The following is a 23,067-nucleotide window of genomic DNA, read 5'->3' as shown; positions in this document are numbered from 1 at the left end:
AAGACTTGCATTTAGATAGTGCTTTGCCCAGCCACTGGACCTCCCAAAGTGCATTACTGCCAATGAACTACTTTTGAAGTCTAGTCACAGTAGGAAATGTGACAGCTGATTTGTGTACGGCCGACTCCCAGAAGCAGCAAACGTGATAACGAGCAGATAATCTGTTTTGTAATGTTGATTGAAGGATAAAGGATACCAGGGGTGAACTGCTCTGCCCTCCTTTGAAATAGTGACATGGGATCTTTTACACCCACTGAGCAGACTTTGGAGCTTCAGTTTGCCATCTCATTCAAAAAAAAACAGCACATGCAACGATGGAGTGTCAGCCTTGATTTTTGTGCTCAAGCCCTGAAGTGGCATTTGGAACTAGAGACTCAGAGGCAAGAGTGCTCCCAACCGAGCCACCACTGACTGATACTGTTAATAGGCAAAAAGTACCAGGAGTCCCAAGTTGAAAATGAGGGATATCGACAAAATGAAACCTAAGAAAGTTTAAGAGGTAGATGTTAAAAGTCTCTTGATACTATTTGAGGATTAGCAGGGATTTTTCCCTCAACCAGCACCAACAGAAACAGGCCACTGATCTCATTAGCTGTTTGTGGGATATTTGTGTGCAAATAGGCTTCTATGTTTGTCTAAATAACAATGGCGAGTGATTGGTGAAGTGCTTTGTGGTGCCCTGAGGTGCTGAGGAGTTACACTGTAAATATTCTTTATTATGCAACTTGTCACTTAGTCCAGTGAAGGTTGAGTTGATAGACGTATTCCTGAAGGAATGAAATGATTTACGAACCCCGAGAAATATGAGGGCATTGGGCATAGGCCCACAGCTTCTCTAATTCTCCCTCTACAATTGTACCTGCAGCCCCCTAACCTAGCACTTCACCCTACCCCCCCCCCAAGCTCCTTCTCTGACTTGTTCAGTAACTATACCCTCCTGGAAGGTTTTAGTACATATTCCTCTATTAAACTTAATGTGAGTTATTGCTGCTTTGTGCCAGATAGCATTAGATTTGCAAAGTGCAATCTGAACCATTTCTGAGCGTGTGTTGGGTGTGACTGGCTGTAATAATGTGACTACAAGCATAGATTCTTATTGATGAACTCATAGGGATTCAGAACCTAGGAATATGCAATTGGGGTCCGCCTGGCTGATCCCAATGCCCTTTTGGGTAACTTCTGGTAGAGCCACTATCCACTCGAATCTGATTAACTGCTGATTTTTCCTTCCTCACAGTTGGGTGCAGGAGTTTTTGAATGAAGAGAACAAGGGATTGGACGTGTTGGTGGAGTACTTGTCCTTTGCACAGTGCGCTGTCACGTAAGTACACTGAGATCTTTACTAAGGGTTTCATTTTACGTACTGCCTACACTTTGTCACATTGTTTTCAGAAATTATTTATTCTGTAGTGTAAAATTAACCCTAGTCCTTCTACTTGGAATGAACGCAAAACTGAATCACTTACACTGGTGTTGTGATGATGGGCTTAAAAGACCTGATCCAAAATGTAGGAAGTTAACAATGAGAAGGGAATTTTGGATTTTTTTCTTACATCAAGTAAAAAGTGGAAGAGTTTTACAGCTGGGGAAGGCCACTGAACCCAGTGGGAAAAATTAGTTGAAGGGTCAACTGGATGAGGTTTTGAATAGAGGAGTCACTAAGGAATTGCGGAGTATTGAGCTGTGTGGTCTGGAATAAATCTTTCCCAACAACTATGTAACTCTGAGTACATTCACAGTTCTTGACTTTTTTTTCCAGGAGTGGGACATGAACCCACTACCTTCTGACTCAAAGGCGAGGGTGCTATGAACTGAGCCACAGCTGACACCTCCCTGCTAGAGAGAGCAGTTGGTTGGAGTTGATCTCTGAAAAGAGGGAGGGGATTTTTCAATAGGCCAGCATTGGGGGAAGAACGGGGAACAAGCTCTCTGCCAAATAACGGCCCCCTTAAGCTCCTTAAGGAGCTTGTTGAGGGGCACATCTGTTCGCGAATGCAATTTTCAATTCTTTTCCGGTGTGTCCGAACAACTGTGTGCGCGTCAGTTGGATATGCCACAGGGTGCAAATAAGTTTCTTTGCACCAAATCTGTGGGGTCAACTAGTGCTGGGACGATACTGGTCTGTACTTGTCATGCACGGTTGTTTTCTGCCTCGTTCCACCTCCATGGCCTTCCCAGGAACTGCCTACTCCAGTTGGCAAGGCAACGGCAGCCCCTGAGCTCAACTGTTGGCCAAGTGGACCATCTATATTGAAAAATCGCATCACGAGATGATGCAGCTCAGGGGCGGAACCCAGAACTCATCCAGGGGCAGAATTTTATGCTCCCCTGTCGGCGGGTTTGTAGGCAGGAGGGTAAATGTAAAACTTCTCTGATGGGCTTCCCTCTGGGCTCCCACCCACCCCGATCTCTCTGCAATCTTACACTGTGGCAGGCGAGACCTCGGCCAGCCAGCCCACCCTTGCCCCAGTTGAGGCCCTTAAGTGGCCAATTATTGGCCATTTAAGAGCCATTCTGGACCCAGTCTCAATTTCCAGGCTGGCAGTTCTGGGGTATGGGGGAAGCCCGAAAATAATTGGGTTCAGGCCTCTGGTGTGAAGATGCGGGGAGGTACCTCCATCAGCAGACCCTGTTTAACACCAGGGACACCTCCCCTTAAGGTTAGATAACCACAGGACCTCCCTCACCCCTCGGCCTCTCCACCGACACCCCAATCCCCCTCTGTCCACCCCCTCAGGCTCCCCCCCCCCTCCAACCCTCCCCATCCTGAGACCCTCAAAACTCACCGGTTCCTGAAATCCCATGACTTAGGCTCTGGGGACCGATTGCAGACCCAGCCCTGCCCACTGCAGCTCTTGCACTGCACCGACTAGCGAGCTGCTGGCCAATGATATTGGCCGGCAGCTCTCTACAGTGGGACTTCGCCCCAAGTGAGGGGCAGAAGACCCGCCTCCAGCCAATCAATGCTAGTCAGAGCGTATGTTCCCCACCAACTCCCTGGAGGGCAGGAAACCCCGCCATCCTAAAAATCCTGGCCCAAGTGTCGGGTTGCTGATCCAGCTTTGAAAATCCAACCCAAGAAGGGAAGCATTGGCCTTCCAACGTGTGTGATGCCCCTGTAAATCTGAACCCAAGGCTTAAAGACCTTGGTGCTAATGAATGTTTCTATTGACTTTCACTCAGTTGGCTCAGACCTGAGTTGGAATTCAATGATCTGAAGGTTCATTTGAGTTGAATGCTCAGTTAGTAACACTCATCTCTAGGCTATAAGGCTGTAGATGCAAACCCTACATATAAAATCAAGGCCGACGCTTGTGAGCTGATGCCTTTCGGAAGAGATGTTACACTGAGATCCCATCTGTCTGCTCAAATGTACATTAAGAGTTATGATTGGAGGAGAGTAGGGGCCGTACTCTGGAAGTATAAAATCAAAGAGCCTGTCTTTGAATCCAAGTTGGAATCTGAACATTCAGATGGCTGTTGGTGTTCTTGACCATGAGGTGATAGCCCTGAGACCTTGTGTCAGGCAGTTCTCAGGATAAGTTCTAGCTGAAATGTTAACCCACTTTGTCTTTCACTTGCCAGGTGTTCTGAACACTATTTATAATTCAGTACTGACATACCAGTTTTGTGCATGAACTGTGGGCAGGGGTGGGTGGGGGTGTGGGTGGGGGTGGGGGTGGGTGGGGGTGGGTGGGGGTGGGGGTGTGTGGGGGCTGGTGCAGAAGTTTGTGGCAGTTTAAATCCAGTGGTTTACAGCGTCTTGATAACCAATTTTTTCTATAGTTCCTTTCAGAGTACCTTCAATTAGTGTGAATGCCATCTCTCAGGTTTAGGAAAGGGCTGCTCAGTAATAGGTTATACAACAATATATTTTCAATGAGAGAATTAGGCTCTGAGTTTTCATATCTTTCAGAAGTGACCAGCAGATCTGCATCAGCATTCATAGTAACTTGTGGGCCTTCCTGTCCAACAATAATGCAGGTTCTGTATATGACACAGACACTGTATGTTTACACTGCAGATGACACAGGTTCTATACATTACTCCCTGCGGCAGATATTGAACTCATTATGGCCGATTTAAAATAATTGCAATAAGGCTCGGCTTCAGGGACCCGGTGTTTTGAATCCCAAGGATGCCTGACAAATATTCTAACTGTCATTGTGTCAGGCCAGATTTAAGGCATCTCCGGACAGCTGCCTAAAAGCGGTGTTAGTCCATGCGTATGTAAATTTTATTCGTGCATGTGGGGATGTGGGTGTTGCTGGCTGGGCCAGCATTTATTGTCCACCCCTAATTATCCTTGAGAAGGTGGTGGTGAACTGCCTTCTTGTTACAGTCCATGTGGTGTAGGTACACCCACAGCGCTGTTAGGGAGGGAGTTCCAGGATTTTGATCCAGTGACAATGAAGGAGCGGCGATATAGTTCAAAGTCAGGATGGTGAGTGACTTGGAGGGGAACTTCCAGGTGGTGGTGTTCCCATCTATTTGCTGCCCTTGTCCTTCTAGATGGTAGTGGTCGTTGGTTTGGAAGGTGCTGTACAAGGAAGCTTGGTGAATTCTTGCCGTGCACCTTGTAGGTGGTACACACTGCTGCCACTGGCCACTGTGCGTCAGTGGTGGAGGGAGTGAATGTTTGTGGAAGGGGTGCCAATCAAGTGGGCTGCTTTGTCTTGGATGGTGTTGAGCTTCTTGAGTGTTGTGGGAGCTGCATTCATCCAGGCAAGTGGAGAGTATTCCATCACACTCCTGACTTGTGCCTTGTAAATGGTTGACAGGATCTGGGGACTTGGGAGGCGAGTTATTTGTCACACGATTCCTAGCCTCTGACCTGCTCTTGTAGCCACAGTATTTATATGGTTAGTCCAGTTCAGTTACTGGTCAATGGTGGATTGTTGATGGTGGGGGATTCAGTTATGGTAATGCCATTGAACGTCAAGGGGCGATGGTTAGATTCTCTCTTGTTGGAGATGGTCATTGCTTAGCACTTGTGTGGCGCAAATGTTACTTGCCACTCGTCAGCCCAAGCCTGGATATTGTCCAGGTCTAGTTGCATTTGGACATGGACTGCTTCAGTATCTGAGGAGTTGTGAATGGTGCTGAACATTGTGCAATCATCAGCAAACATCCCCACTTCTGAACTTATGATGGAAGGAAGGTCATTGATGAAGCAGCTGAAGATGGTTGGGCCGAGGACACTACCCTGAGGAACTCCTGAAGCGACGTCCTGGAACTGAGATGACTGACCTCCAACAACCACAACCATCTTCCTTTGTGCTAGGTATGACTCCAACCAGCAGAGAGTTTTCTCCCTGATTCCCATTGGCTCCAGTTTTTCTAGGCCTTCTTGATGCCACACTCGGTCAAATGCAGCCTTGATGTCAAGGCCAGTCACTCTTCTCACCTCAGGAGTTCAGCCCTTTTGTCCATGTTTGAACCAAGGCTATAATGAGGTCAGGAGCCAAGTGGTCCTGGCAGAACCCAAACTGAGCGTCAGAGAGCAGGTTATTGCTAAGCAAGTTTCCACATAGCCGGCTAGATGCCAGTGGTGTAGATGTACTGGAACTGCTTGACTAGGGGCGCAGCAAGTTCTGGAGCACAAGTCTTCAATACTATTGCCAGAATATTGTCAGGGCCCATAGCCTTTCCACTATTCAGTGCCTTCAGCCGTTTCTTGACATCATGTGGAGTGAATCTATACTGGGGACCTCAGGAGGAGGCTGAGATGGATCATCCACTTGGTATTTCTGAATGTTGCAAGTACTCCAGCCTTATCTTTTGCTCTGATGTGCTGGGCTCCTCCAACATTTAGGATGGGGATATTTGTGGAGCCTCCTCCTCCAGTGAGTTGTTTAATTGTCCACCACCACTTACAACTGGATGTGGCAGGACTACAGAGCTTAGATCTGATCCATTGGTTGTGGAATCGCTTAGCTCTGTCAATCACTTGCTGCTTCTGTTGTTTGGCACGCAAGTAGTCCTGTGCTATAGCTTCACCAGGTTGACACTTCATTTTTAGCAATGCCTGGTGCTGCTCCTGGCATGCCTTCCTGCACCCTTCATTGAACCAGGGTTGATCCCCTGGCTTGATGGTAATGGTAGAGTGGAGGAAATGCCGGCCATAAGGTTACAGATTGTGGTTGAGTACAATTCTGCTTCTGCTGATGGCCCACAGCGCCTCATAGTTGCCAAGTCTTGAGTTGCTGGATCTGTTCAAAATCTATCCCATTTGGCAAGATGGTAGTGCCACACAAGATGATGGAGGGTAACCTCGATGTGAAGTCAGGCTTCGTCTCCAGAAGAACTGTGCAGTGGCCACTCCTACTGATGCTGTCATCGACAAAAGCTTCTGTGGCAGGCAGGTTGGTGAGGGTGAGGTTGAGCGTGTTTTTTTCCTCTTGTTGGTTCCCTCACCACCTGTCACAGACTCAGCCTAGCAGCTATTTCCTTTAAGACTCAGCCAGCTTGGTCTATGGTGGTGCTACTGAGCCATTCTTGGAGATGGACATTGAAGTCCCCCACCCAGAGTGTATTCTGCGCCCATGCCACCCTCAGTGCTTCCTCCAAGCGGTTTTCAACATGGAGGAGCACTGATTCCTCAGCTGACATAGGGCGGTATGTGGTAATCAGGAGGAGGTTTCCTTGCCCATGCTTGATCTGATGCCATGAGACTTCATGGGGTTTGGGGTCAATGTTGAGGACTCCCAGGGCAACAGCCGAATCCTGATTGTATACTATTGTGCCGTCACCTCTTCTGGGTCTGTCCTGCTGGTAGGACAGGACATACCCAGGATGGTGGCGGTGGTATCTGGGATGTATAATTCCGTGAGTACAACTATGTCAGGCTTGACTAGTCTGTGAGACATCTCTCCCAATTTTGGCACAAGCCCCCAGATGTTAGTAAAGAGGATTTTGCAGGGTCGACAGGGCTGAGTTTGCTGTTGTCGTTTCCGGTGCCTAGGTTGATGCTGGGTGGTCTGCCCGGTTTCATTCCTTTTTGACTTTCTAGCAGTGTGATACAATTGAGTGGCTTGCTAGTCATTTCAGAGGACATTTAAGAGTCAACCATGTTGCTGTGGACCTGGAGTCACATGTAGGCCAGACCAAGTAAGGACGACAGATTTCCTTCCCTAAAGGACATTTGTGAACCAGATGGGTTTTTACAACAAATGACAATCATTATCAGACTTTTAATTCCAGATTTTTATTACATTCAAATTTCACCATTTGCCATGGTGGGATTCAAACCCAGGTCCCTAGAGCATTACCCTGGGTCTCTGGATTACTAGTCCAGTGACAATACCACTATACCACCATCTCTGGCGTAATACCTCTTTTAGGCCAGCCAGGAGGCCTGAGGGGAGCAGTTGTCAGGTTTCCTGGCCCTGGTTGCAGCCTTGTCAGTGGTCCTCATCAATTAAGGAAGTAAAATGATTATTTTTTCTCCCAATCCACCCTACTCCACCTTCCACCCTATAATTTACCTGAGGGCCACTATTGTCTGAATCTCTTTTCCAGAGACAGGTGAGCAACAGGCACTTGTGGCTCTCCCCAATTAATTGAATGAGGCCCAAAGCCCAATTTTGGGTCAGCCTCAGGCCTTCCTGTTAGAGGGTGTGCTGCCTGCATGATTCGATGCCCAAAACTGGCCCATACAAATTTATATACCTGTATGTACAGGCTCTGTATATGTTATAGGCTGTGAAGCACAGACAGTATTGCATAACAAAGTGGTTAGAAATTGGGGACAAATTAAAACTCCGAGATGATTTCATAAATCAGGTCATTGTTGCCATCTCTGAGTGGAATATCCCCATGTACTGCACACACTCCAACCTGGATTATTCTATGTGACGTACAGGGATATTCATGAGGGCAAGTTCTATCTTTGCTAGGAGCAGATTCCCTGGTGAACAGTTACAGACACCAGGCTTACATGCTCAAATCAAATGATTTGACCTGAAGAGTTATTGTGTGAAATGAACTGCACTGATATTTCATTTTGATTCATAAGATCATTAGAAATAGCAGCAGGAGTATGAGTCTGTTCCACCATTCAATCAGATCATGGCTGATCTGATTGGGACCTCAACTCCACTTTCCTGCTTGTCCTCAGTAACCCTTGACACCATTATAGATCAAAAATCTGTCTAACTCAGCCTTGAATATATTCAATGACCCAGCCTCCACTGCTCTCTGTGGAGGAGAGTTCCAACGACTAACAATGCTCTGAGAGAAGAAATTTCTCCACATCTCATTCATAAATAGGAGACCCCTTATTTTTAAACAGTGCCCTTTAACCCTAGATTCCCCACAAGGGGAAACATCCTCTCAGCATCCACCCTGTCAAATCTTATATGTTTCAATACGATCACCTCTCATTCTTTTAAACTCTAATACATCTAGGCCCAACCTGCTCAACCTTTCTTCATAAGATAACTACTTCATTTCAGGAATCAGCCTATTGAACCTTCTCTGAATTTCTTCTAATGCAAGTACATCCCTCCTTAAGCAAGGAGACCAAAACTGTACATAGTCACCAAAGCCCTGTACAGTTGTAACAAGATTACACTACTTATATACTCCACCCCACCCCCACCACCGCCCCACCCCGGCAATAATGACCAACATTCCATTTGTCTTCCTAATTACTTGCTGTACCTGCACGCTGACTTTTTGTGATTCATGTACAAAGACACCCAGATCCCTCTGGACTGCAGCATTCTGCAGTCTCTCTCCATTTAAATTATATTTTTTTCTATTCTTCCTGTCAGAGTGGACAACCTCACATTTTCCCACATTACACTCGGTCTGCCAAATTTTTACCCACTCACGTAACCTATCGATATCCTCTGCATACACTTTGTATCCTCATCACAGCTTGCTTTCCTACCTATCTTTGTATCTTCAGCAAATTTGGCTACAGTAATGTCATTAATATAGTTTGTAAATAGTTGATCCCTGTTACGCTCCAATAGTTACAGTTTGCCAAGTTGATAATGATCCATTTATCCCAACTCTCTGTTTCATGTTAGGTAGCCAATTCTCTATCCATGCTCATATGTCACCCCAACAACATATGTTCTTACCTTGTGCACTACCCTTTTATGTGGCACCTTACCAAATGCCTTTTGGAAATTCAAATACACTACACCTACCAGTTCCCCTTTATCCACCATGCTTGTTACATCCACAAAGAACTCTAATAAATTTGTCAAACACGATTTCCTTTACACAAAACCATGTTGAATCTGCCTGATTGTATTCTGATCTTCTAAATGTCCAACTCCTCCCTCCTTAATAATAGATTCCAATACTTTCCCAATGACAGATGTTAGGCTAACTGGCCTATAGTTTCCTGCTGTCTGTCTCCCTCCCTTCTTGAATAGAGGTGTGACATTTGTGGTTTTCCAATCTGCTGGGACCTTTCCAGAATCTATGGAATTTTGGAAAATTACAACCAACGCATCTACTATCTCTGCAGCCACTTCTTTTAACACCCTAGGATGCAGGCCATCAGGTCTAGGGGAGTTGTCAGCCTTTAGTCCCATTAGTTTTCCTAGTATTTTTTCTCTAGTGGTCATGATTGTGTTAAGTTCCTTCCTCCCTTTTGCCTCTTCATTTTCTACTAATCTTGGGATGATTTTTGTGTATTCTACTGTGAAGACAAATGTAAAATATTGCATTACTGTGGTTTGGAATCCCTTGTATATATTATGCACAGAGTTACACAAGTTTTTTATTATAGCCCCAATTTTGCAATTCCAGCAAACTCTGCTTGTGAATGGCTGCCTGCCAAGGCAAAACCAGCTGACTGCACCTTGAGCTGATCTTCACAATTGTGCATGGTCAGGTTATTTGAATAATTAACATCCACTTGAAGCACAGCTTTGACCTTGTATTGACAGTTAGCCAAGTGGTGCTCATTAGAAAATACAGCAAGTATCTGAATCTTAAAGGGATAGGTACAGTTAAAGGTGAGTGGCTTCCTATGAGAATAAGTATTATATCAACCAATATAATTTTCAAAATGGGTGTGGAATATTTATCAATCTTCCAGATAAAAATGTAGGAGGGTTCCCTTGTTTTGGCACCTTCAAGGATAACCATACACCCTGGTACCATAGTGACCTTCAAGTCCAGATGATACACTATCCCTGTGGCATAGGTAGCCTGTAGTCAGCTTGGGATATTTGGGAGCTAGGCAGGATAGACTGGAATGGTTGAGTCTGGAGGTAAAATGTTGGTTGAGAGTTTCAGCAGCTGGTGAGATGAGGCAAGGAAAGGAGATGGGTGATTTTACAAATGAGGATGTCAGCAGCCTTTCATGGAGAGGATATAGAGAAGCTCACTTCAGGGTCAAGCATTACCCCAAGGCTGAGAGCAGCCTGTTGCAGCCTGAGACAATGGCCAGGGAGAAGGCTGGAATTGTTGGCGAGGGAATGGAGTTCTTTGCACTGGCCAATGTCAGGTTTCGGTCTTTCCTATATTTATTTGAAGAAAATTGCCATTCATCCAATGCTCGATGTTGGACAAGCAGCTGACAACACTGAGGTAATGGAGAGGTTGAGAAAGGTGGTGGCCAGGCAGGGCTGCGTAATACTAGAGTTGAATATTGGAGGCAAGCCCCATTAGTAAGAACTAAATATAAAAAGATTCTTCCAGGAGCAATGAACTCTGTAGGCTCATGGGTGACAGCCACAGTCATCAATTGTTCATGTAATTCTGTTTGTATCAAGCTCTCCCTTTAATAGAGAATAAGAGAGAGATGAATCCACCAGAACTGGCCATTTCTCATTTCCCTCTTTAATCTGACTGCATTTCTATTCTGTCAAGTACCAATTGATGTATTAAAAACAAAAAAATGTTGTAAGTACTAAGCAGGTCAAGCAGCATCTATGGAGAGGAACAGGGTTAATGTTTAGGTCTTTCATCAGATCAGACATTGACCTGAAACGTTAACTTTGGCCTAGATTTTTATCCGCCCGCTGGGTACGTAGAGTCGGGAGAATTTCCGGCTCCGTGAACTTGACTTCAAAAAATGTCTGACCGAAAGTCAGATCTTTGTGTCGGGCTGACAGGATTCCCTGGGAACCGGGTGATGCCAGGTGCAAAGGCAGAAGGCCTGCCTCAGTGCTTCAGCACTGGGTTTAAGCTTAATGAAAAAACAGATAAAGGTAAAACAGCCACCCAGCACTCGCCCCTCACACCCCCTCATCCCCTCACATACTTCCTATGTCCGATCCATGCCACCTCATTCCCTTTTCTCACCCCATGGCCCCTCATACCCTCCATGCCAACCTATGCCTGTCTACCCACTCCCTTAGCCCTTTATATACCTGATGCCAACTTAGTGCCAACTCATGCCAACCCATGCTCCCCACCCACCATCCTTTTTCCTTACAGATACCATGCCAACTCACCCAGTATGCACCATGAGTACACCTCAGGACCCATGCTAAGATCAAATAAAATAAAGTCCCAAGTGTCTATTGCAGACTTTATTTATAAAAACACTCTCATTCATAAAAGCCCATTTCCTACATTTAGATTCCTTCAACTACATTATTCCTTACAACAACAAACATTTCATTCAATTGCATAATCCCTTATGAAAACAAGCACTGGAACTCATTGTCCCATTTCAAAGAGTCCACAAGCAGTTGGAGCTGTCAAACAAACTGAAATAGCAGGCTTGCTACTTTGATAATGGATAGTTGTGAAATTTGTCATGCAGCACTAATCCAGTAATGGAAACCCTACTTTTGTTAACAGAGTGAAATAACAAGCAATCATTTTTTAACACTCCAGACAGATTTTTTTGGTCAACGAGTTAAAGGGAAGGAGGTTTAGATGCCTTTTTAGCTTTACAGCCACCTTTGAAAATTCATCCTGACACTTTTGACAGTTCATTTTGACAGATTCAATGAACTTCACAGTCCCAATGAGTTTATGCATTTTTTTACGCACATTCATCCTACTTTTAAAAATCCCAGAGGACAGCTGAATTCCCCCAAATGGTCTTGAGACCATATCCAAAGGGGTACCTTACCTCTCCAACAGGGTACCCTTGCAATCCAAAAGAATCTACAAAGTTCAGACCTGCTCCTACCAGGTCGAATCTGTGCATGTTGGGTTTCAGACAGCACTCACACCAAAATCACACATGGGTGGAGGCAGCTGTTGATTTCTATGCACAGCTGCCTCTGTGAAATGTGCATGCGCGAATCCCGACCGGGGCCCATTCCCGCCCCCGCGAATATGGTAGATGTCGTGTTTGGGGGCGGGGCTTCCAGATTCGAGCCTCTTTGGCTGCTTTTGCCACAACAGAGAGGCTCTGCTGTGGCAAAAAATCCAAGCCTCTGTTTTTGTCCACAGATGCTGCCTGACCTGTGGAGTATTCCAGCATTTTCTGTTCTTATTTCAGATTTCTGGCATCCGCAGTATCTGGCTTTTGTATTAGCACTTATTGTAATGACGCATAACTTATAAAACCTTAGAGATTGGAAAATAGTCATCTCTGGAATTTCATTTTACGAGAACAGCTGGAGCTGAACAACTCCAAATGTTACAACAGAGAAACAAACATGTACCGAGCTTCAACCGGTGCAGTTTAACCCTCAGCTTGGGGCCAGTATTGCACGTCCTCTTCAATTCTTACCCACCACATATATAATCAGTCAGCTCCCAAAGCTGCAGTAGTTCTATTTGAAATGCACTTTTTAAAAATTGATTTTTCAGAAACATGTTAGCATCTTTATTGAATTCCATGGTTTAGTAGAAAGTTCAGCTCAGAAAGACTAATGGATTGCACCCCCCTCCAACTTTATCTCTTCTCTGCTGTGGTGAAAACAATCCTAGTAAACCTCCGATGATAGCTATGTACATATTCTCCTCTCTGTTTCACCCCAGGGAATCTACATTGCAACTTCTCCATAACTCCAATATTATCTCTCTAATGAGGCGTACCAAACTGCACTCTGTACTTCAGTTGTGGCCTAGCCAGTGTTCACCAACACTTCCTGGCTTTTGTATTCTATTCAGGATATGAAAATAGCCAGAATCTCATTTGCCTTTTTTGTTTCTATTCCATTTACAGTCCTGGTTGTATCTGCAACTACATCTTCTACTCCACTGATATAGTTGTATGTTATGCTTATCTTCTCTGTTCTGTTCCCTATCCATCGTATCTTCCCATAATGATACAAAATTTGTTTGTGAGGCTAGGCAGGGAGCAGTCATTGGATGCAGTAATGGTGTCAGATTTTTCTCTGCATCGCTCACATACCTCGTGACACTGAGACTAACTGTACTACCCTGGCCACCCAGCTGAGACCAGTAACTTGCACAGACTAGAACTGATCTTGACCCCAGAGATTTACTAAAAGAATGAAGCCACAAGATTCCACAGAAGAATTTTTACTATACAAGGGTCAAACAAAGCAAACACTAAGTGCTATCTTAGGTAACTTCCTACACTCCAAAACCCAGAATCAACATAAGTTACACATGAATTAACAGGCAAATTGTGGTCAACTATAAACTATAAATTACATAATAAATGGCAGATACAGCTAAAACAGATCCTAAGAATTGGCTCCAAGAGTGTATATGTCATCAATCTCAGTCACAAAGCCCTTAAAACTCTGCCTTCCTCTTGAAGAATTTCAGCTTCTCTCCTAGGATGGAGCCTAATCCCCAATCGACAGCAGTGTACAACCAACGAGAGCTCCACAGATGTGGTCTTCACCAAAAATGGCTCATGTCCACTGAACCTTGTTCACTCATTCTGGATAGTGTAGATCCAGCAGTGTTGTCTTCAAGTAATAGAAACAGCTGCAGCAACTATATATTTGTTTATGCTCATCTTCTGGATCAAGCCTCCGTCTTCTTCAGGCTGCCTGTACTGCACTACTGGAATCAGCATCTGCTCCTGACCTCAGAAGGCTCCGTGCCCTTTTCTATGTTTCAACCAGTTTCAATCTCCCCAGAAGCTTGGTTCCTATTCTCAGTTTCAATTTTATTTACCTTAGAAACTGGGAAGGTCAGTTTCCTTCTTTTGTTTCCCTTTTTGGCTTCCCTTCTTGGTTTCCCATTTCAGTTTGGGTCCATCACAATTACTAATACTACAGCAGGTGGAACACTTGAGGACAGAGGCCACATGTTATGTTAGCACGCTACAGTGCTTATGAGGTGCACCGTTTTGTAATTTTCAGAGACGTTGGCCTCGATTTTTTGCCCCGTTGGGATGACTTGGGAGGTCTTAGAAAATGCCAGGAGGACCCAATTCTGGGATTTCCACCCCCCACCCCCCACCCCCCACCCCACTTCTCTTCCCCAATACCGTTTCCAGCAATTTTCACTGGCCCAGGATAAGGGTGTGCATAGTCAGCCTACACGCAGCACTCCTGCCCTTGTCGGCTCCATTGCGGTGGTGAGCAGTTTAACCATCCCTCCCCTGATGCCCCTGCAATTCTAGTGGAGCCAGACCCCTTCTATTAGGTAGACGTGGTTCACAGCCTCTCAGAGGAGTTGTGAACCACAGGGGAACCCTCGTCCCAAGTGAGGAACCAATAAAACAGCCACCTACTCCTGGAATTCTTTTATTGACAGGCTTTGAGCTACAAAAAAAATAATTGTCCATTCAGTTTTAATAGTTAGATGCTGTATTGTAAATGAGATGTGTTTTTACTGCAGTGATTGATTATTGGGTTTTGCCTTGCAAAGGCACATTGCAAAGGACATTGATCATCTTTGTTTAAGTGTTGTGATACATTAGAGTACTTTTCCCACTGAGAAAAGTGCTGTTATGCATTCAAAACTGAAAAAAAAAACACTGCTTGAGATCTCTAGTGTAATAATCTGAAGTGATTTAAATTCCCAAAGCTCTGTTAAATTGGGGGGGAAAGCCTTCAGCAGCTTTCACTTAGCAAAAAAAAAAAACAACTAATTGCTCCTGGGTTGCTTTGATTGATGTGACATCTGGTATACCTCAGAAAAAAACGGCCATCTGTTTTTTTCAGTTTCATTAGCTTCATTGTTTACATTTCCCAGGGTTTGTTATTACAGCTGAGCCCATTATGAATGCTTGACTGAATTTCAAATGTTACAGAACCATTTATCTCAGCAGAGGGCTGTTCACATTTTGATCAACAGTTTTAAGAGGTTATTAAAGGATTATCTAACTTTGTGGTAAGTGAATAAGTGTTTGATTTTACAACAGATTGATCACTTGAGGGGATTTAATTTTTTTGAATAGCATTTATGAATGAGAGACTTTTCAGTATGAAATATGTTTGAATGACATCTCCATTAGGTTGTTAGAAGTTTATTTTTTTAATGTCCATTTCAAAGTCATCCTGAGGTCTGCCCATAGTGGATACTGGGTGAGTGACAGGATACATGGGTGGCATGGAGGGGGCATCGGTGTTATGAGGGCACATAGAGCGGGCAAGAGGAGGACAAGGAGGCATGAAGATATGAGGGGCACGAAGGGCATGTGGGGTGATGGGGCCTGAGGGGTGAGGGTTTGATGGCCTGGCATTCGTTATCACAAATGGGCCAATTTCCCAGTAAATGGCTGTGGGTGTTCTAGCTTGCAGGTTTGGCCGTCTGCCCACCTACAAAGGCTTGTGAAGTCATTTGTATTATTCCCACCATCAGTGCACCAAAGGTCAGCTAACTCAACACGGAATAAGAACCAATCCTATGGTTAGCATTGCCAGTGTGATTCAGCTGTACACTGTCCATTGCACGTGAACCAACCAAACCATTAGAGTATTTTCCGCCAAGGGATCTTCATCACGTGAGGTTGTAGGCAAATGCTGCATCATCAATGGACCTCAGAATTTCCTATTTTTCTTTTTAAAAACAGCACCAAAAATATAAGATGGTTTACTTTTTCATAAATAGAAAAACTCTAATTGGATAGAAATTACTGTCATGTTGTTGTATGAACAATTAACATGCTTTGCGTGAGCGAGGTTGTATTTGGAATTGGATTAGCATCTCTTTTTGAATAGCAAGGAGAGAAATTTGGACTGAGGTGCATTAAGTGTTGAAAAGATTGTTGACAATAATTCCTACTCTTGGATGTGAGTGACATCTAGTAGTGTGCTAGACAAGTGAGGGGTCATTGCAATGTGCTGTTAATATCAGAGGGTCCCATCTATTTATTTTAGAGATTCAGAAAGTGCCTTGAACACGTCAAGCCTGCCAAGTGCTCAGTGATATGTTAGTTATTAAACATTGTTATTTTCTCTGCAGCTGATGTGCCTCATGCACATTGAGCAAACATTGAGATTATATACTGAATATTTTATCTATCGGCAAAAAACTAATGAAGTACTAAATAACCAGAATATCAAAATGCTGCATGAAGCCAATTACTTTTATCATTCGTCAATTACATTGTGACACTTAAACCAGCCGGCTCGACACCCCCACCAGATAGCTGTAAGAAAACAAATTAAAAATAGTGTTGGCGTATATAGTGCGCAATAACACAAGCTGGCACTGAGTTGAAGGCACTAATTCAGTCCCTGGGTTCTGCTGGCATTCTGAAACCATTTGGACACCACTCTTCTGGTTCTTGTCTTTTTTATGGCCTTATTATGAGTAATATTGGTTTATGGTGTACAGTGACTCTGCTATCTCCGATTACGAGAGGTGTGATTAGTCTGGAACAACATTGCTGCATTCAAGTCCAGGTTCAGAATCTGTTTGCTGGTCATATTTTGCATTAAAAAATATTGTAGCAAAACATATTAGGTTACAGCATACTAAGAGAAAAATGCATTAGAAAAAAGAGGGGGTCTCCTGTATTCGTAGGTATGTACTGCGGGAGAGAGTCTCCTTGATTAAAGTGGAATAATGTTTTATGGTGACTTTCTCTTCGTGTACAATGAGTATTACTAAGATAGTCTGTTATTTTAGGATAGAGACGTTCCTATACTTAGAAGAAAAAATATATATACATTACCTAAGCTCCATCAAAGGTTCAGTTGGTAAACATAGCATGGTCTGTGTGAGTTCACTTAGATTGAATGATGTTTTGTATTCAGCTGCCGTCAGTTCTCTGGGCTATAAGTTAGCCAGTGTTCCTATTCTTTACTCCCACTTGATGTAAGTGTACGTACATGGATGTTCTTCTTTAGTTCTCTGCCCAAAGGCAGGTCCGACCCACAGCACTACAGTGTCCACCATGGGTATGGCAAGGAGGCGGGCTCTGAATCTACACCAGCTGGAACGGGGATTGAATCTGGTGCTGTTGGCACCAATCTGATCCACAATGGCCATCCAGCCAACTGGGCTAACCACACCGCCCCCCCTCCCCCACCCCCCAAGGGGTCCGAGGTGCTGTGACGACATACACTTTTATATGCATGTTGTAGTCAGGAGCTATGGATAGTGATGGTAGAGGCCCCAATTTATTTCCATCACATGGCTGACCAGAAATCTTTCCTGCTCTTACTGCCTGCCATTGCCGTATATTGGACGGATTTACAAGTTGATGCTTGACCTGTTATGAATGCACCTTCCTTGGCCATCAAGTCCTGGAGTGGGACTTGAACCTGGAGCTTCTGGCTCAGAGGGAGGGACGCTAACCACTGAACCACAAATCCACCACATCCATGGATATTGGACGAAAATAGGATCAGGCGCTATTCTATGGCTTAACTCTCCCACCCACTCTCCCATCCCAGTAAACAAGGCAGCCAGCACTGGTACATAAACAGTGAACACTGAGTTGGTTTGCAGGTGAGTTCATGGAGGACGGGGAGACAAATGGAAGAAAGGGTGAGCTCGAGCTGACAGTGGCCTGCACTATGAGTGTATTGCCTGCTGTGTATAATAAAAGCATTTCTTTTGGCCTAGCTCAGTCTATCTATAAAGCTCAGCTTGGTGAACCATGTACTGACATTTCAACAATCTACTCCCATCTTGTTTTTCAGATCTTTTAAAGAAACTGCATGGAATTTTGTGAGGAGTTTGAGTTATGTTGAAAGGTACTATTGTCTAACGCTCAGGGGCGGGCTCTCAAAATACTAACTCTTTCAATATTCTGTACTCTGCGGAAGACTTCTGTACTAACACTGCTTGTTAAAAATTATACTGTGCTTTTTAAAAAAAAAATGTAGTTGATGAATGAGATCCATTTGTAACCATTTCTACGTCACTAGATTTGCAAAATGAAATAAAATTCATAGTTTAGTTTCCTTGGGGGAGAGAATATCAGGTGTATTTTCACCTAATCACAATCGTGAGCAGAAATGTTGGCGCGTACCTCAAGTGAGGGAGCATAATTTATACTTTTTGCTCACCTTTGTGACAGGAGTTACATACACCCAGACCTGAATTATTTATGCTGGAAGAGTTACTATTTGTCCGGCATTTTTTCTTTGGAGCAGCCTTGGGCACTTCATTCCAGAAGGACTGGAGTGTTGGACTCAGGACGATAGCGAAGGGGGTCTCTGTTTCATGAGCTAACCAAAGGCTTGTCCTCTTTTTGTTTTCTTTCTCATGTGTCTCAGGCACGACATGGAGAGCACAGATAACGGAGGAATTGCTACTGAGAAGACCAAGCCCTTAGATAGATCTGTGGAGGACCTCAGTAGGGGCAACTCTTCCCCCACCCATGGATCTTCCAGAACTGGTGGCCGTCATCTCACTGTCAGGTGAGATGGGGACAAGGGGTTTCAGAGTGAAGGGGACAAACAGTCATTGTTGCACCATTGGTTTTCTTGTTCTCTTGCAAACGCTTAATGCCAACTGATAGCATGTCAGATGCTATAAAACCGAAAGGAGCTCAGTTGCAGACTAATGGAACTCCTTTGTTATCAACTACATTATGTAAGGCACGTTTATTCTGTCCTATTCATTCAGAAAGCTTGGGATCGGTTTTATAAGTTGGAACTCGTGAGGCTCTGAATCTGGGACATGTAAAGGCACAATCTGCTGTCCTGTGGCACATCCGAAACTTTAAAGCAGAAAAGGGACAACTGTGGTAGGGCCTGAGGTTCTGGCATGAGTTCCAAAGGCAGGGTGGGGTGATATTTTTCACCTTTACCATTTAGAAGTAAACTGATGGAATGATTCGTACAGCCATCACAGTGCCAATGTATATAATTACCACCCAAGCATTGACATCGAGCACTCTGGTATCTGTGGGGATTGAAGCTCCCTCCACTCTGGCCCAATAATGATGATTTAAAGCCAATCTTCTTTCTGAGGAGCATCCCATTTTGGGCCAATGTGACATTTAATTCCACATGGATCCACAGTATATAGCTTTCTGTGTGGGCGCCATTTTAGTAACAGAATAAGGGCAGTTTGGTGCTATGGGTGCAGAATACTTAGGAGATTAGCTGAGACAGGCCAAATTCATTCCAAATACGAGTAGAGAAATCAGAGCAGTGGGGTTGGGAGGAAGGGTGCAGGGAGGCAGTGAGAAGCGAGGAGATCTTCGTCTCATTAATCCGGGTTAGATGGAATTTGGGTAGGGGAGGTGACAGGACAGTATGGTGACTCAATGCACTATACAGTTCCCAAAATCAGTCTAACAGGCCTGATAGCACTAGAGAATCCAATGGGGAGGCTGCTCACTTTCAAGACAGGTCTACAAAACATAGGAACCTCCCTGATCCATTTGCCAGTCAATGGACATTCTCCTCCTAAACTGAAGGGCTGAAGATCAAAGTTGTTTTAAGGATGGGGGGACGATTAGGAAAAGACAATTTACACTTTGTCTGGGTTGTTTTGACTTTGTGCAAAAGTGTAAATTGGGCAATACCGAAGCATAAAAAGCCCATTTTACGCCTCTCTTGATTTTTATTTTCATTGACCTCAAAAGACAGAAGCACGGAGCTGCTGATTCGCTATCGGCCAATTCACACATGCTCAGAGTCAAAATTACCCTGCGCATGTTTACACATTAAAAGAACTTTGTTACTGATCACCTTGACCCTGTGTCATAACTTCAACCATTTGCTCTGTTTCTCTGGGAGCTCCGCTGAAGCTATGTCAGGAAATCAGGACACTCCCCAGAGAAATTCAAGGCCCTTGGCATCTTTTGTGTCCTTTAAGTTTATAAGAGAAAGGAAATCGCAGAGATGGGATTGGTGCTCTCGTTGTGCCATAACTTAACAGATCACATCCGCTGATACAAAGAGGTGCACTGGACTCGGGAGGTTGGGGAGCCATCCTCCAAAAAAGTACATGGCTGGAATTGCATTGCCGTTGCCGAAAGGGCAACTGAATCCTCAGCCACAGGTCCAGATATGTTGTTTTCTCCTGTCCTGCCTTCAGTGACTTTTCAGTCGTCAATTTGTCACTGTGCACCACTCTGTCTCTTCAATCATTATCTACTTGATGCAGTGACAGCACAATACCCTCTGCTTCACTGCACAATCAGAAGCCCAACATTGAACGATGCAGATAAGTCTGTTGTGTGATTAAGAACATCCATATAAAATGAATGGGCATTCTCTCTAAAAAGGCTCAAGCTGAAATTGTGAATAAAAATAAAAAGCACAATCAAATGGATAATGGAATGCATTTTTAATATTTTTCTTTGCCTTCATAGGCTACTTTGATATCGGGGCTTCTAACGAACAGCTAAATGCAAGAAGTGTTGCTTGTTCAGTCCTCACATTATTGTATGTTGCTTTCCCAAGCCACCCAGTTCTGGCCCTGACTGCAAATAGGCTGGGAGTTTGCACATGGCTCATTAGGCTCTTGACTTTTGTTTAAATTGGACAGCTACCCCATAACGCATCTAAAGAGGCGATGCCACACAGAAGATATAAAACTAAATTGCCAGTCACCACTGCCAGATGTCTCACCCAGTGCCTGTCACCCTCGTAACCCACAAAACTACTGCGCACATAATGGGTAGCCAGCAGACCTTTATTGGCTGCTGATACCTGTACCACTCCTACATATCATGAGTAAGGCATCTGGAATGCCAAAAATTATTGCAGATGAACAGACCTTGCACTAAGTGATGCATCCCTCCTAGTAGTGCGCAGGCTCTCTTGCATTATCAGCTTTGTATTGTCCAGCAGAGGTCCCACTGCACAATGCAGCCTCGAACACAGAAACATTCCAAACAACTGGGGAGAAAATTAATCTCAGGAGACAAGCTCAGAGAAATAAATGATTCCACAAAAGATGTCAGTCCTTTATTTGGGCTTACTGGGGGCAAATCAATGTGCTAGAGTCTTGTTCAATGAAAGGCAATTCATTAGTTCAAGCAGCTGTATAACTGATGTGTGAATATTAACTTCTTTCTTTGTTGTTTTCATGCTTCTTGGGGATGTGTCTTCTCTCGGTGGGTACATGGAGAAAAAATCAAAAGCTTACCAGAGGGCAGCGTGGCTTTTAATTCTTTAACCCATGTAGGTTCCCTCTAAGCGATTAAATTGTCCTAAGAGGTTCCCTGTGTGATGCACTGCTCACCCATCGAGCTCTCCTGTTCAGTCCATGTGTAATACATTGTTCAGTCCACACAGATCTGCTGCATGATGTACTGTTCAGTCCATTGACCCCCCCTGTGTAATGCTGCTTGTACTGTTTTACAACCCTCCCTGGATACATGGATAGGAATGGTAAATGATGCACTTGCGGGAGGGAGTATGAGTCAATATATATGTGTCGGTGTGTCCTCACTCCACAATGGAGTACAGATCCTCAGAGCCACAAATACCATAATTTGCCTTTTGTCTTGGAAATGAATGTCTCACTGCACCAGACACCTGCCCTCAAATACCTTCAGGCATGATTTAAACAAGCCAACCCCTTGTTGGCTATTGGTCAATCACCTGCTTTGCAGATGGTTCCTGTGTACCGCAGAGTCAGGCTGGCTCAAGTCCAGTTATGAACAATGTTGCTTCATAGCTCTGTGATGCTTTTTGATTCTTCACCTATACTTGTCACTCACCCTTAGGGATTCACCAGAGACATGTAGAGTTCTCCAGTATTGGTGAGTATTGAATTTATCATTGAAAACATCAGCAGAAACTGTTGCTGCTCACCTTGTCGTCACTGGCCGAAAGGTTAGATGTGCTACAAAGACTAAAGACATCATGGCGACCATGTTACCTGTTGCCATGGTGCAGAGCTGATACAGATTGCCCAATCTCATTTCAAACCTTTTATTTTTTATTTCATTAAGTTTCTGTTTACAAGCAAGTGGTAACAATATGGAATACAAAGGAAACTGCTGCACCAAGAGAAATTTAACCTGAATTGAGCTGTGAAACATACGTAAAGACCAGTGAAAAATCAATTTCCCTTTTTTTGGACCCCTCCTTCCCTGCACTCACAAATGGAAACATTGGGCAGTATTTAATGGGGCCTGTAAGAGTGGGAAACATAGCGGGCGGGGGACTTAGTTCAGCGGGAGATGAAATATTGGTTTCTTGACAGTGGGTTACGGTGTAGAGATTAAGTCAGCGGCATAGTAACTGCAGGTCAGGCCTCAGTGCAAGGGGTTCAATGACTGCACTTATGTTGTCACTGGCACTCCCTGGGACCAGCCAGCAGCAAATGTGGATCATAAGATCATAAGAAATAGGAGCAGGAGTAGCCCATTTGGCCCATTGAACCTGCTCTGCCATTAAGTAAAATCCTGGCTGATCTGATTGTGGTCTTAACTCCACTATCCTGCCTAGCCTCATAACCCTTACCTTCCTTTTTGATCAACAAATCTGCCAAACTCAGCCTTGAATATATTCAATGGCCCAGCCGCCATTGCTCGCTGTGGAAGAGAACTCCAGAGACCAATGACCTTCTGGGAGGAGAAATTCCTCCTCACCTCCATCTTAAATGGGAGCACTTCCGCTCTTTGAATGTGGAACTGGGTCTGTGACAGGCAAAGAATCATGTGTGTCTGTGCTTGTTTCCCAGGGCGCTCGCATCACTCATCCATTTTGAGTACCTCTCAGCTCCCAGAGATTTTTGAGGCTCGAGCCCAGGTCAATGGCTGGATCCTGGGTGACAAGGGCTATCTCCTGCAGACATAGCTGATGACGCCAGTGAGGAATCCCCACAGTACAGCAGAAG

The 23,067-nt window shown here is 44.4% G+C and overlaps 1 protein-coding gene across 3 annotated transcripts in view; it reads left to right on the top strand.

Annotated features, from left to right (window-relative positions):
- LOC144668050 (formin-like protein 1) overlaps window positions 1–23,067 on the top strand; it is a 280,427-nt gene that overhangs the window by 154,281 nt on the left and 103,079 nt on the right. For 2 of the 3 annotated variants that reach the window (XM_078529803.1, XM_078529802.1), the window contains exons 5-7: window positions 1,238–1,321; window positions 17,958–18,011; window positions 18,537–18,680. In XM_078529803.1, coding sequence (XP_078385929.1) covers window positions 1,238–1,321; window positions 17,958–18,011; window positions 18,537–18,680 — 282 coding nt within the window. The remainder of the gene's footprint in view (window positions 1–1,237; window positions 1,322–17,957; window positions 18,012–18,536; window positions 18,681–23,067) is intronic. The other variant, XM_078529804.1, reaches the window with a different exon arrangement.

The sequence above is a fragment of the Cetorhinus maximus genome, chromosome 25 (genome assembly GCF_964194155.1).
Source record: "Cetorhinus maximus chromosome 25, sCetMax3.hap1.1, whole genome shotgun sequence".
In the NCBI taxonomy this organism is placed as follows: Eukaryota; Metazoa; Chordata; class Chondrichthyes; order Lamniformes; family Cetorhinidae; genus Cetorhinus; species Cetorhinus maximus.
Note: the sequence above shows the minus strand (reverse complement) of the source record. Positions and strands in the feature narration are given on the sequence as shown.